Source organism: Helianthus annuus, chromosome 10 (genome assembly GCF_002127325.2).
Source record: "Helianthus annuus cultivar XRQ/B chromosome 10, HanXRQr2.0-SUNRISE, whole genome shotgun sequence".
NCBI classification, from domain to species: Eukaryota; Viridiplantae; Streptophyta; class Magnoliopsida; order Asterales; family Asteraceae; genus Helianthus; species Helianthus annuus.
Window position 1 is genome coordinate 160,252,875 of NC_035442.2, and position 13,994 is coordinate 160,266,868.

Consider the following 13,994-nt stretch of genomic DNA (forward strand, 5'->3'; position numbering starts at 1 on the left):
CCTTGTTTAAGCATGGGTGATCAGTCCATGCCTAACTAAGGCTAGGCTACCCAATACCCGCCCCTGACAATAACCCTAGTACCTAAAAATAATACTAACACTACTACTGCTAATATATTATTACTAATAATAAAACTAATATTAACTACTAAAAATAAATAATAAATAACTAAACATAAACTTAAACGAGAGTATACCTCAAAACTATCTACGGCACGTTGATGTAGAGTTTCTCTACTCCTGCTCCTACTCGTGCTCCAAAAACGACTACTAACAACACCCAACGGGGTATCGTATACTCGGGATTCTCAATACTAGAGCATTCCCGTTAAAATTTTGGTGTATCTAAAATCCTACAATTTAACTCCTATATATATGAAGCAAGCACCTCAATGGCTTTCTGGGCGATGTGGGACAATTGACGTGCTAGCTAGCTAGCTTGACGTGCTAGCTAGCTAGCTTAGTTATATTAATTCAGCTGCTTCACTCGTTTTTCTTGTATAACTTTTAAAATATGACGTTTTATAAAACGACGAATATGTCATTAGAACGAGCATATTTTTATCTACGTTTTAACCTAAGTTTCATTAAAAACGGAGTAAGGTAAAATAAAAATAATATATTTAATTATTAATATTAACGGTCTCCTATATTAGCCAAGGTTTGTCAAGATATTTCACCTTTCACACAATCATCTTACTCGTTTAACAATATATGAAATATAAATTACATATTTCACACGTTTATAACCAGCACATTAAGGTTCGGGGTATTACATTGTAACGCTCATGTTTCTTAATCCGAAAAGTAATATTACCATACTATTATTTAAAAAAAATGCAGGCATGACCCGTTCGTAATAAGAACAATTCCCTGTAAGATCATCGTGTAAGAACTTAAAGATAACGCAACGGAAAAATAGCTTTAAAAATTTCTTTATGGTCTTATAACAATACACACATTCATGAAGAAGCTTACAAAATTCTCTTCCATTTACAAATTAATGCGTTACAAAATTAAGACTACATAACCTTTCTTTCCGTACAATCCTTGCACTTGACTCGATCTACGCCCACTTGGTTATATTAGTCACAGAGAGAGAGAGACCCGTACAATTCCTGTGGAAACCAGAAACAACTAAACTGTTAGTCACTGGCAACACCATAAAACATAATTCTATATAGTTAAAAATCAGTTCATAATTCACTAAGAACTTGGGTTCGCTCAATCATCTCCTCATAGTTTATAGTTCCAAGTTCGACTTCAATCTTCATGAACTCTACGTTCTCATTCCTGCATTACCTTCAAATCTCAAGCACATTATTAGTATTCATCAATACACATACTGAAAACCTCATGCGCACAAACTTGCACACATAAATACTTACAATCATACACATCTACATACCTATATACATTCAATCATACCTACAATCATGTATTCGTACCTACGTGTTCCGTACGCATTCTTGTATACCATTTACATGTAATACATGTCCAATTTCATTACATACATCTATCATACTCTTATATAAATTACATGAGGCTTAGACTTGGGTTTACAACTTATAATCGTCAAGGGAACACTCGAAATCATGTTTAGGAGGCCCACCGTAGTCCACGGATAATATACCGAAGCCTACGATGCATAAATCGCATAAATAATATTTTTGACAGAACCTTCACCCGGTCGTGTCAGCTCACCACCCGGCCGTGTCAACTCTGCACTTTTCCTAGCCATTAATTCTTACCAAAACGGACATAACTCTCTCATTTTTCATCCGTTTTGCGTCACGTTTCTTCCTACATGATTGTAAATTAACATTCTATCATGTGAACTTGAAATCCAACATCCGGGTTAAGGAAATTCTTAACTTATACGTCTTCGGCTTATTATTCATCTACGAATTATTCGACCCATTCATGACTTTATCAAGCAACTCATATGTTTACACTTAAGGCTCACATAATGGTAATGTTATAACACCTTATACTAACCGGGCACATGTAATACTATCGTCATTACTTGTACAAACGTTCCGTGCTAAAGCATACCTTCACTTTGACCCGTTAACCTAAGTCCCCATTCTCGGTTGGTGCACTTATGTGCAATTTTACCCATTACCCGGTTACATACCGTAGCCATTACTTAGACATTAATCGTCATATCATTACAATTTTATATTGTCCCATTCGGTCTACTAAGCTAAAATTACCGATTTTATACAACCAAAACCATATGAAACTTCAAACAACATCATGCTTAATTAACTAATGCTACTTTACTTAAATAAAATAAGAAGTGATTACGGAAATCACTTACCTTATGCATTCCGTATTTGCATTTGCTTCCTCATGTCCTCTTGAACCGTTAGCCTCTCATGCTTCCACCCATCTTGACATGATTCCCTATACTTTCATTTCATTACATCCACGTTCTTGTTAGCATATGAAATTATACATAAGAACGACCATATTAATTTACATTTCACATTCGGCTTCCAATAATCATTTCAACAAGCATATAGCATACTCATAGTGAAATACTCATTTAACCACATAATCACATAATTACATGTACTAACCACACTAGAAACCTCCATAATTCTACACTTGCACCATGATCCATACTTAGCAACAAACTATATCTAAACGCACTTCTCATGTTAGTTTACTATCAAACACCTCTTTGTCACGTTCTATATCTAATTACCACTTTCTTGCATACAATTTCACCTTCTAACTTCATCTAGTCATTTCATCAAACACTTGGCGCGCATACAAGTTTTCAAATATAATGTACAAGTATTCTTCCCACTTTTTCTTCCTAGTTCTTGTTTTTAATCATCCAACATACAGAATATCAATTCAACTTCATACCATATTCAACATAACTAACAAAAATTGATTACACATAACATAATCTACTAAGGATTTGAACAAAGGTCGGACATGGGTGACATACCCATGTCGCCACTCTCACCATCAATGGTGGTTTCGCCACTAAACATCGAATTACTCAGAACCGTTCATAATCTAAGCTTTATTTGTTGATTCTAACACCTCCTCATACTTACTTTCATATGAAATCAAAGATACATCACATAACCATACTAGCAAAAATCATTAAATCAAAAACTATGACTTACCACATGTTTAGCAAGGCTAGATGATCATATATCCAGGTCCATGCATAAGATTTAGCCTTGATTTCTATTCCAATTTTCTGATTTAGGGTTTGAGAAGGGGTTTCCCCCTTCTCACTCTTCTCTGATCGAACACCCACCATGCCTAGGTGTGGGTTTTGGGGTTTTAATTTTATTTTTATATTTTATCTTTTTATTCATTCACAATTAACCCCTCATGTTTGTCACTTAATCAATATTGACCCAAATTTCATTTCCTTACTTTGTTTTGCTAGGCATTTAACTAGGTTTATTAACCTAGTTATTACATTCCCTTATTTTAAACGCTGTAACTTACTGGCAACCTAATAATTTGAATTTTTGGGCGTTACATACATCTTTCCCTCCTTACAAAAATTCCGTCCTCGAAATTTGTCATTACTTAAAAAGATGAGGGTACTTATCTTTCATTATGTTTTCTAGTTCCCATGTAAAGTTGGGTCCATGACGTGCGTTCCACTTGACTTTGACTAACGGGATTTCCTTCTTGCGTAACTTTTTAACCTTCCTATCTTCGATTTGTAGTGGTTCTTCAATGAAGTTGAGTTTGTCGTCAACCTGTACGTCTTCCAGGGGTATTTGTTGGGCTTCGTCCACTAGGCGCTTCCTTAAATTTGATACATGAAAAGTATTATGTATTCCTACCAGCTGTTCAGGAAGTTTTAGCCGATAAGCCACTGGTCCTACTTTGCTTGTTACTTCAAACGGCCCAATGTATCGGGGTTTCAACTTTCCCTTCTTTCCAAACCGAATCGCTCCTTTCAGAGGTGATACCTTAAGCATTACTTTATCCCCTAGTTGGAACTCTAGGGGTTTACGCCTCTGATCTGCATAACTCTTTTGTCGATCTTGAGCACTTTTCATCCTTTCTTTTATTTATTGGATCTTTTCTGTGGTCTCTACAATGATTTCTGGTCCTGATAGTTGACTTTCCCCTACTTACGTCCAACAGATAGGAGTCCAGCACCTTCTTCCGTATAAAGCTTCATAAGGTGCAGCTTTGATGCTGGTGTGATAGCTATTATTGTAGGCGAATTCGATGAGTGGTAGATGATTGTCCCAACTTCCACCAAAATCAATTACACAAGCCCGAAGCATATCTTCTAATGTCTGAATAGTCCGTTCACTCTGCCCATCCGTCTGAGGATGATATGTAGTGCTTAGATTAAGCTTGGCTCCCAACTCTTGTTGGAAACTTTGCCAGAATTTAGATGTGAAACGACTATCTCTGTCTGATATGATCAATACAGGCACCCCATGTCGTGAGACTATTTCTTTGATGTACATTTGAGCTAGCTTGTTCATCTTATAGTCCTCACGAATTGGCACGAAGTGTGCAGACTTGGTCAGTCTGTCCACTATTACCCAAATAGTATCATGACTTTGACTTGACCTTGGGAGCTTCGTGATAAAATCCATGGTGATTTTCTCCCATTTCCATTCTGGAATCTCTGGTTGTTGCAAGTATCCAGAGGGTTTTTGATGTTCTGCCTTCACCTTATGGCATGTAAGGCACTTTTCCACATAATGGGCAACAGATCGCTTCATTCCCGGCCACCAGTAATCTCTCCTTAAATCCTTATACATCTTGTCACTGCTAGGGTGAATGGAATACTTAGACTTATGAGCTTTCTCTAAGATTGTATCCTGCAGTCTTCCAAAATTAGGAACCCATATCCTATTGTTGAACCTAAGGATATTATCATTTCCCATTGCTAATTGCTTCAGTCTCCCGATCATTCTTTCTTTTACAATATGATTCTCTTTTAAGGCTTCTTGTTGTATATTCTTAACTTGATCTAAGAGACTAGTTTTAACCTCTATTCTGGTTGCACGAATTCTTATTGGTTGAGGTTTCTCTTTTCTACTTAGAGCATCTGCTACTATGTTTGCCTTACCTGGATGGTATTGGATCTCACAGTCGTAATCACTTAATAACTCCATCCATCGTCTCTGACGCATATTGAGCTCCTTCTGCTCAAATATATGTTTTAAACTTTTATGGTCACTATAGATAGTGCACTTTGTACCGTAAAGATAGTGCCTCCAAATTTTCTACGCGAACACTATGGCACCAAGTTCCAAATCATGGGTTGTGTAGTTCCGCTCATGAATCTTCAACTATCTAGAGGCGTAGGCAATCACTTTGCCTCTTTGCATGAGTACACATCCCATACCATAATGAGATGCATTACAGTACACGGCAAAATCTTTTATTCCCTTAGGAAGTGACAGTATTGGGGCGCTACATAACTTATGCTTTAACGTGTTAAAGGCTTCTTCTTGTTTAGGTCCCCAATTAAACTTAGAGGCTTTCTGGGTTAGTGTGGTTAATGGTGTTGCAATCTTTGAGAAGTCTTGAATAAACCTTCTATAGTATCCTGTTAACCCCAGAAATCTTCTGATTTCAGTGGGATTCTTCGGTATTTCCCATTTCTTGATGGCCTCGATCTTTGCAGGGTCAACTTGTATTCCATGTTCATTTATCACGTGGCCTAGGAATTGCACCTCACGTATCCAAAATTCACACTTAGAGAACCTTGCATAGAGTTTTTCTTTCTTGAGCAATTCAAGGATTGCTCTCAGGTGTTGTTCATGTTCTACCTCGTTCTTAGAGTAGATAAGGATATCGTCAATAAAACGATCACAAACTTATCGAGGTAAGGTTTACAAACCCTATTCATGAGGTCCATGAACACTGCAGGTGCGTTGGTTAATCCAAATGGCATTACCAAAAATTCATAATGACAATACCTAGTCCTGAAGGCAGTCTTAGGTATGTCTTCTGGTGCAACTTTCACTTGGTGGTATCCAGACCTCAAGTCTATTTTAGAGAAATAGCTTGCCCCTTGTAATTGATCAAACAAGTCATCAATCCTGGGCAAAGGGTATTTATTCTTTATAGTGGCTTTATTCAAGTCTCTATAATCGATGCACATGCGCATCGTCCCATCTTTCATTTTGACAAACAAGATGGGTGCTCCCCATGGTGACGAACTAGGTTGGATAAACCCCTTGTCAAGCAACTCTTGTAGTTGCTTCTTGAGTTCTTGCATTTCTGTCGGGGCTAGTCTGTACGGCGACTTAGCAATCGGTGATGTACCGGGAACTAGGTCAATGCGTAACTCAACCTGTCTATCCGATGGTAGTCCCGGGAGCTCATCAGGAAACACTTCGGGGTATTCTCGTACTATTGGCACGTCCTCGACCTTCTGCTTTTCTGTAGTGTTTACGACATATGCTAGAAAGGCAACATACCCTTTCCTTAGGCATTTATGTGCTTGTGCTATCGTGATGAGGTTCTTAGTCTTGTCAGTGCGGTCTCCCGATACAGTTAGTTGTTTGCCGTTGGGTAATCGGAGTCGGACGATCCTTTTGTCACATATAACTTCCGCATGATATGGTATCAACCAGTCCATTCCTATGACTATGTCAAATTCTCCAAGTTCCATAGGCATTAGGTCTATAGGGATAACATGGTTGTTTAAGCTTATTTTACAATTCTTAACTATGCCAACTATCTCTCTTTGACTTCCATCAGCCATTTCTACTGTAAAGGCATGATCTAGGGTTTGGGACGCCTGGTTCAAGTAAGGTCTAAAGGTAGTCGACACTAGACTTCTATTTGCACCGGTATCAAATAACACACGCGCATATACATCATTTACGAGATACGTACCCGTGATAACGTCTGTATTGGTCTTGGCTTCTTCCGTGGTGAGTACAAATGCCCGCCCTTTTGGCTGATTTGGTTGTGTCCTATCATTTCTTTTAAGTTCGGGACATTCAGATCTCATGTGGTTAGGGTCTCCACATTTGAAACACTTCTTTTCCTTGCATTCTTGAAGAGCATGACCCGTCTTTTTACAATTTGGACAAGGAAAACGACATTCCCCTGTATGAAAGCGTTTGCAATTTTGACATTGAGGAAATGTTTTAGGCCTTTTAAAGTTGTTATTCTGGGTGTCCCCCTTTCTTTCTTCCCGCTTCCTTTTTGGTGCGGGAGATTCAGCCTGCCGCAGAATCATCTCGGCAGCCATGACGGCGCCAGCCTCAACAGTTTCGGGAAAAGTCTTGGGGGATTTGGATTTGATAAACACCCTCATTTCAGAGGGTAGACCCCAAATAAACCTATTGATAAGTTGTTCCTCAGTCAATGCTAAATAAGAAACCAGTCGAGATATGTCATTGAAACGAGAAACATACTCTCGATAGGTTTTATTTCCCATTTTTAGCTGAAAGAATTCCACTTCCAGTTGCTCAATCTCACTGGGAGGACAATACTTAGCAAGAAACTTATGAATAAACTCCTCCCACTTCATCTCCTTAACCTTTTCTTTTCCCTCTGTTCGAACACAATGTTCCACTAGTGAAGGGCTTCAACTTCAAACATATGTACGGCGAACCGTACTTTGTTGCGGTCATCACACTCACATATGTCTAGTACTAACTCCATTCTGTTGAGCCAGTCTTGAGCTTCTAGTGCTCCCTTTCTTCCGTCAAAGGACTGAGGTTTACAGGACATGAAGTGCTTATAAGTACATTCCTTTGATTTGGAATATTCACCTTTTCCTTCTAGTGGCATGGTTGCAATAGTCTTTTTCCTTTCGCCCATTCCTTCCCTTTGTACTGGCGTGGAGGCTGCTGAGCTTTCTTCATGTCGTTCTCCAGATTGGTTAACATTACCGGTTTGTGCATTCTTCATTACCTTAGCCATTTCCACAGCTATATTGTGGATATCATCAGTATTTAGACGCATGCTTGTACTAGACCGGGACCTGACACTATGAGAGGGAGTTCGAGTCCTATAAGAATCTTCCCCTCTCCTTCTGTTATTCTGATTATTTCTAGACCCTTGTTTATCTCTATGTTCAGACATTGTCTCCTTCCTATAGGAATATGAGTATAAAGAGTTACTAGTATGTATGATACATCATTATAATATAACAACTATATACATCACATAGAGATATATAGATACACGTGTATATATATATAGCACATAGAAAGGCACAACATAGTTTACTTCTTCTAGCGTCACTCAACTGACTATGCAAGTACTTTTCCTGAGAACATGTTATTTGGCCTAGTCTGAGTGTGCTATTTAATCTTTAGAGAACTACTGGTTAAAGCTTAGGCATTCCTGCAATACCTAATTCGCTAAAACCTCGGGCTCTGATACCAACTGTAACACCCACCCCGTAACCCGGATGATTGTGCACAATTGATACACTTACAGCGGAAACAAACTAAACTTTCATTAAAACTTATAATAGTCTGAGTACAACACTTTATTTATTTACAAACTTTTGGCAACTAAGAACTCCTTGATCTTCTAAAACTCCACAACTGTCAAGTAGTTCCTATATCTTTCCTCATGACTCACCTAAGATAAATATACTCAAAACGACGTCAGATATATACTGGTGAGCTCATACTATACAATTTTTATAAAGACAAACCACAGTTTACATTATATGCATACACAATATGGGCATGTGACCACATTATAGTCAGGTTGGGCCTCATTGAACCTTATAGGTCACATTTGACTTGTCACAAACCACCGTACAAGAGACATACTGGTCCTCCAGCTGTGTCCCCCTACGGCCGTCACATAGGTATGAGTGTGTGTCGCTGGACCTTATAAGCACGAAGTGCCTGTGGGTACAACACCTTATTACCCTTCCCAGAGTGACACACCTCATTAAGCATAATAGGATCCCATATACCCCTACTGACACATGCATACTGCAGCATTCTCATTATTACCGGTTATGAACGAGTATACTATCACAGTTTAAAAGACAAGTATGATGACTCACCTGATTAGCAATTGCTTAACTGCCGCTAGTACGACTGGGTTATGTCTCAAGGTCCTGACACAATTACATAATCCTAGGTTAGGTAATGGTACACCTAACTAGTCATTATCATGGTTGGATATTGGTTAACCCTACCTTGTTTAAGTATGGGTGATCAGTCCATGCCTAACTAAGGCTAGGCTACCCAATACCCGCCCCTAACAATAACCCTAGTACCTAAAGATAATACTAACACTACTACTACTAATATATATTACTAATAATAAAACTAATATTAACTACTAAAAATAAATAATAAATAACTAAACATAAACTTAAACGAGAGTATACCTCAAAACTATCTACGGCACGTTGATGTAGAGTTTCTCTACTCCTGCTCCTACTCGTGCTCCAAAAACGACTACTAACAACACCCAACGGGGTATCGTATACTCGGGATTCTCAATACTAGAGCGTTCCCGTTAAAATTTTGGTGTATCTAAAATCCTACAATTTAACTCCTATATATATGTGATGCAAGCAAGCACCTCAATGGCTTTCTGGGCGATGTGGGACAATTGACGTGCTAGCTAGCTAGCTTGACGTGCTAGCTAGCTAGCTTAGTTATATTAATTCAGCCGCTTCACTCGTTTTTCTTGTATAACTTTTAAAATATGACGTTTTATAAAACGACAAATATGTCATTAGAACGAGCATATTTTTATCTACGTTTTAACCTAAGTTTCATTAAAAACGGAGTAAGGTAAAAAAATAATATATTTAATTATTAATATTAACGGTCTCCTATATTAGCCAAGGTTTGTCAAGATATTTCACCTTTCACACAATCATCTTACTCGTTTAACAATATATGAAATATAAATTACATATTTCACACGTTTATAACCAGCACATTAAGGTTCGGGGTATTACACAAGGCAGCTAATTTCCAAATCCTAGCTGACACATATTTTATAAGAATTCTCTTCTGAACAACAATCCACACAAACGGGTCAGTTATATTTATCGTACGTGAACCCTACACAATTATCTAGTTAGATTTTCTTTTGGTTCAGATATATTTTGAGTGGTGTTTTTGCTGCGAACAGGGGACACTTGGTCGGTTGGTTCCTTTATACAACTCAGTTTTTATTTATCTTACTCCCCTATATTCATTCCTTGTCCATTACTTTCTTTAGTTATTTATTCTGGCTGTTAAGAGTTGTTGTGGCCAAAATATTGATAATATGAACAGCCATGTTAAGTGTTCCACCCCAAAATTTGGGAGACAGCATAACTCTTAAAAGAAGGGTACAAATGCCGTTATTTATGGAGCGTTACACCAGTTCCAGATCCATAAAGATTCGTTATGCGGGGCAAAAAGGTGGTTTGGGTCAACAAAAACATCATATTTGATGGACAGAATAACAACACCAAAGATATGTGCTTTAGATGGATTTTTCTTTCCAAAAATTTTTCTATAGCTACTAAGGCTAGACGGTATGGGGGGTCGTCCCCCTCCGTCCTCGGTCCGGAGCCGGTCCAACACCATAAACTTTAGCAAAAAATCAACTTCTCATAAACTTTAGCATCAATATTTAAGAAGCTATGCAATTTGAGACTTTGAGCTCTTAGTCTCACGTGTAATGCTAGTTCTAAGGGTTAACCGACTAATATTTAAGAACCCTACAAAGTAAAAACCTGAAATCCTTTAAACTGCAGAACTGTTATAAATGCTTTACTAAGTCGAATTAAGACAACCACTTTCATGGTAATTCAGGGTCTAATAAATCTAACCAAACAATCAACTAAACTTTTTCCAAGTTTTCATACAATAATCTTTCACGACTATAGAACACCTAGAGACACTTGAGCATTTAAGTTTATGTAACACCTCGAAATTTTTGCGTCCAATAATGTATTGACACGTGTCATAGGTTTACACATGGTGTTAAATACTAAATAAAGGACTAAAGTTGATAAACATTGAAAGTATGCAAATTCGAGGGTTAAAAATGTCAACAAGGGATAATTATATCGTACATTAACCCTAAGTGATGCTCGTACCTTCAAACGAATGAATCATGGATCGTACGGAACGAAATGTGGAAGAAAGTGAGGAATTACAAACTACAGGGGTCAAATGTGTCAACATGTTTAAAATATACCTCTGAGTGACCTTTTGACAAACCCGGAGCTTTGTAACGGTTAATTATGCTCACTAGAATACTCGACAAAAATTTCATAAAGTTTCGTTATCGTATGAGCAAGTTGTGATCAAATTCGTATGCGAGGGATTAAAACGTCAACGTTGAAAGTTAGAACTTTTCGGGTAACAATAAAGTTAACCGGGGACTTAACGAAATGGGTATAAGTCTTGAAGCCCCTAAACGTCAATTTTGAGGGCTCAATATGCAAGAAAATGATGGCCAATCAGAGTTTGAAGAGCCAACGATCAAATCGCAAAAAATCAAAAATTGAAGATCTGGTGCAGAAGGGGGTCGCGCGACGCGAGGCCCAAGGGGGGGGGTCCTTCGCGTCACGCGAGGGCCTGTCTGATCGTTTTTCTTTTGCTCCATGCTTGCCTCTTCACTCTAACCGACTTAGTTCCATTAATGTAGTAGCATGGGCGCCCCCTACATGCTTTAGGGCCCTTAGAGACACTTGTTGATGATCAAAGAGCATGGGTAAACTTAGTTGTCAACAATCTAGTGCCTTATGAACACTATATAAAGGCCTTCATGTGCAACAAGTTCTTCACACCTTTCTCTTGCACTTCTGATCATTTCTGGAGCTCCAAAGCAGAACCAAGCCATCCCTAGTCGTGCATAGGACTTTGGTAAGCACCCTTAACCTTTCTTAGTTGAGTTTTTGCTTAGTTATAGCTTAAAAGTCAAACCGTCGTAATTAGCGGTTGACTTAATGGTTAATCACAAATGGTCCAGTGATTAGCCGAATCAAAGGTAGTTATATGTTGGTAATCATGTGGGCTTTAAACCCCTAAAAGGGCACCCTCTGATTCCCACTCTAACTAGTCCGAATGTCGAGTCAAACTTGCTTAGAAAAAGTCAACATAATACTAATTTGCGATTTTATGCATAATCAGTAATGTAGATGGTGTATAACCTGTTTTAACACTCATATAACATGATAATAAGTATATTAACTAGTCTAAGCTTGTTTGATCCGACCGTTTTCTGTTTTGACCCGGTTCGGAACCGAAAGTCGCAAAAGTTTGACTTTTGTTTTGACTTCAGTTCTGACCCGTTATGGTATGTTTTAGATATGCCTTAGGACTCTCTTAGGACCAGGTTACATGACGGTAAAACCCTCTGTGACCGGTTCGTTGTTTGTCCGAGTCTTTTGCACATTTCCGTTAAACGCCTAAAAGTTGACCATAACGCCCTTTTTGCTTTAAAACGAGAATTTCGGATATGTGAAGGGACAGTAACCTTAGTTACTGATTTCTAAACATGTCCCTAAAATTTCACGTCAATCCGAGGTCTAGAATAGGAGTTATACTAAATAGCGCAATTACGGAAACTTTAGTAATTAAATGGCGCATTTAGCGTAAAGCCTATCTAACCCAAATTTCGACACCAAACCTTTTACACACTGATGTAAAATAATATTTTGAGATTTTTAAAGATTTTTAATCATTTTTAACCTGCTCATAACCTGCGGTTATGGCATCGGTTCTGTAAATACCGAATATACCCTTTTCGGACATAACTTGAGTTCTACATGGTCTTTTGACCCGATTCCCGTTGCTACTGATTTTAAATAATAAATAAAGTATTTTGAACTTTATAAACTGTTCGGAAAACTCAGATTTCCTGTAGAACTCGGGAACCTCATTTAAAATGACCAAAATACCCCTACGGGGCGTATATTGAAATTTAATTCATTACGGGCATTATGGAAGGTATCCTACTGATACCACAACCTCTTTGGAGCATATTAACTTAGGAAACCTGTGTAGGACTCCTACGGTTACCCGTTACGCCTTTTGCACGCACGGTTCGGTTTATGTAACTAGTTTACATAAACTAGCCGAAACGGGTCAAACCTTATCGTTTATACTTCAAAATCCAGAGTGTGGTTATTATACCCATATAAAACAAGTCTTCAAACTTGTTGGGTCCAAACCACGTTCCATTCCCCGTTTTCGCCTTTCACGCGATTAAACCGTAATTATCCTTCGAAACTGACCGGTCTAAGCTAAGGCTAAATTAAAGACCCGTTAGGATTCTAATAGGTTGTTTAAACCTTCGTTCCAGAATAGGAGACCAGTAAAAGATACTTGCATTTGTTTGATTGAGGTTATTACTTGCTCAGCTAAATACTTTTAACTTATTTTCCGTTATACGGGCTTGGGTTACGGTATTTAAAATACCGCTTGGTCGGGCAATTGACCCCAACTCATTAGTAGTCGGGTGATTTCAATGTGACCCGTTTAAAAATTGGTTTTGTTGGCTTTACGCCTTTGGGAGCTTAATGACCATGTCCCGGATATCCTTGGCATCATTTTACGAAATGGCCACGACCCGGACACGCGGGTGTAGACGTACACCCGACAACGTGTCTATAATTATAAAGGTATAACCGTTGGTTTTCCCGCCACGGCTTTATGCTTTGTGGCGTGTCTATTAACCTTAAACCCGACACGACCTGGGCGACCGAACGCATAGTGAACATGTAATTCTTTTACAAGATTTAATTATAAATTATCCCAAATTATAAAGAGTTTGTGCCATGTGCATTCAAATCAATTTTATTAAACATTTTACAAAAGTGTCGGTTGAATGTATTTACCAGTGTAAACTGACGTATTTTCCCCAAAAAGATTAATGCAGGTTCTACACGTAATAGGCTGGCCACTCCTTAGCATCGTTAGAGTCTCGCAAGCTTGGGATGCCAATATCTGTTGAACAATTATTTTTCTATCTTATTTTGATCCCATGTGGATTATATTTCGACGATTGTGATACTTGGATATTACATT

At 38.2% G+C, this 13,994-nt stretch overlaps 1 protein-coding gene and 1 long non-coding RNA gene across 3 annotated transcripts; both read right to left on the bottom strand.

Moving 5' to 3' along the window:
- Positions 1 to 988: 988 nt before the first annotated feature.
- Positions 989 to 3,255, bottom strand: LOC110883143. Of its 2 annotated transcripts, none has more exons than XR_002560385.2 (3): positions 3,150 to 3,255; positions 2,324 to 2,409; positions 989 to 1,118 (listed from the first exon to the last, which is right to left on the bottom strand). It is a non-coding gene; the product is annotated as an uncharacterized LOC110883143 (long non-coding RNA). The 2 variants fall into 2 exon arrangements; XR_002560386.2 differs by having other exon boundaries at positions 2,324 to 2,414.
- A 308-nt stretch (positions 3,256 to 3,563) lies between these two features.
- On the bottom strand, positions 3,564 to 7,507 carry LOC110883053. Its single transcript, XM_022130916.1, has 3 exons — positions 6,289 to 7,507; positions 4,801 to 5,083; positions 3,564 to 3,792 (listed from the first exon to the last, which is right to left on the bottom strand). The coding sequence occupies exons 1-3, from the start codon at positions 7,505 to 7,507 to the stop codon at positions 3,564 to 3,566; spliced, it is 1,731 nt and encodes a 576-aa protein (XP_021986608.1).
- Positions 7,508 to 13,994: the final 6,487 nt, after the last annotated feature.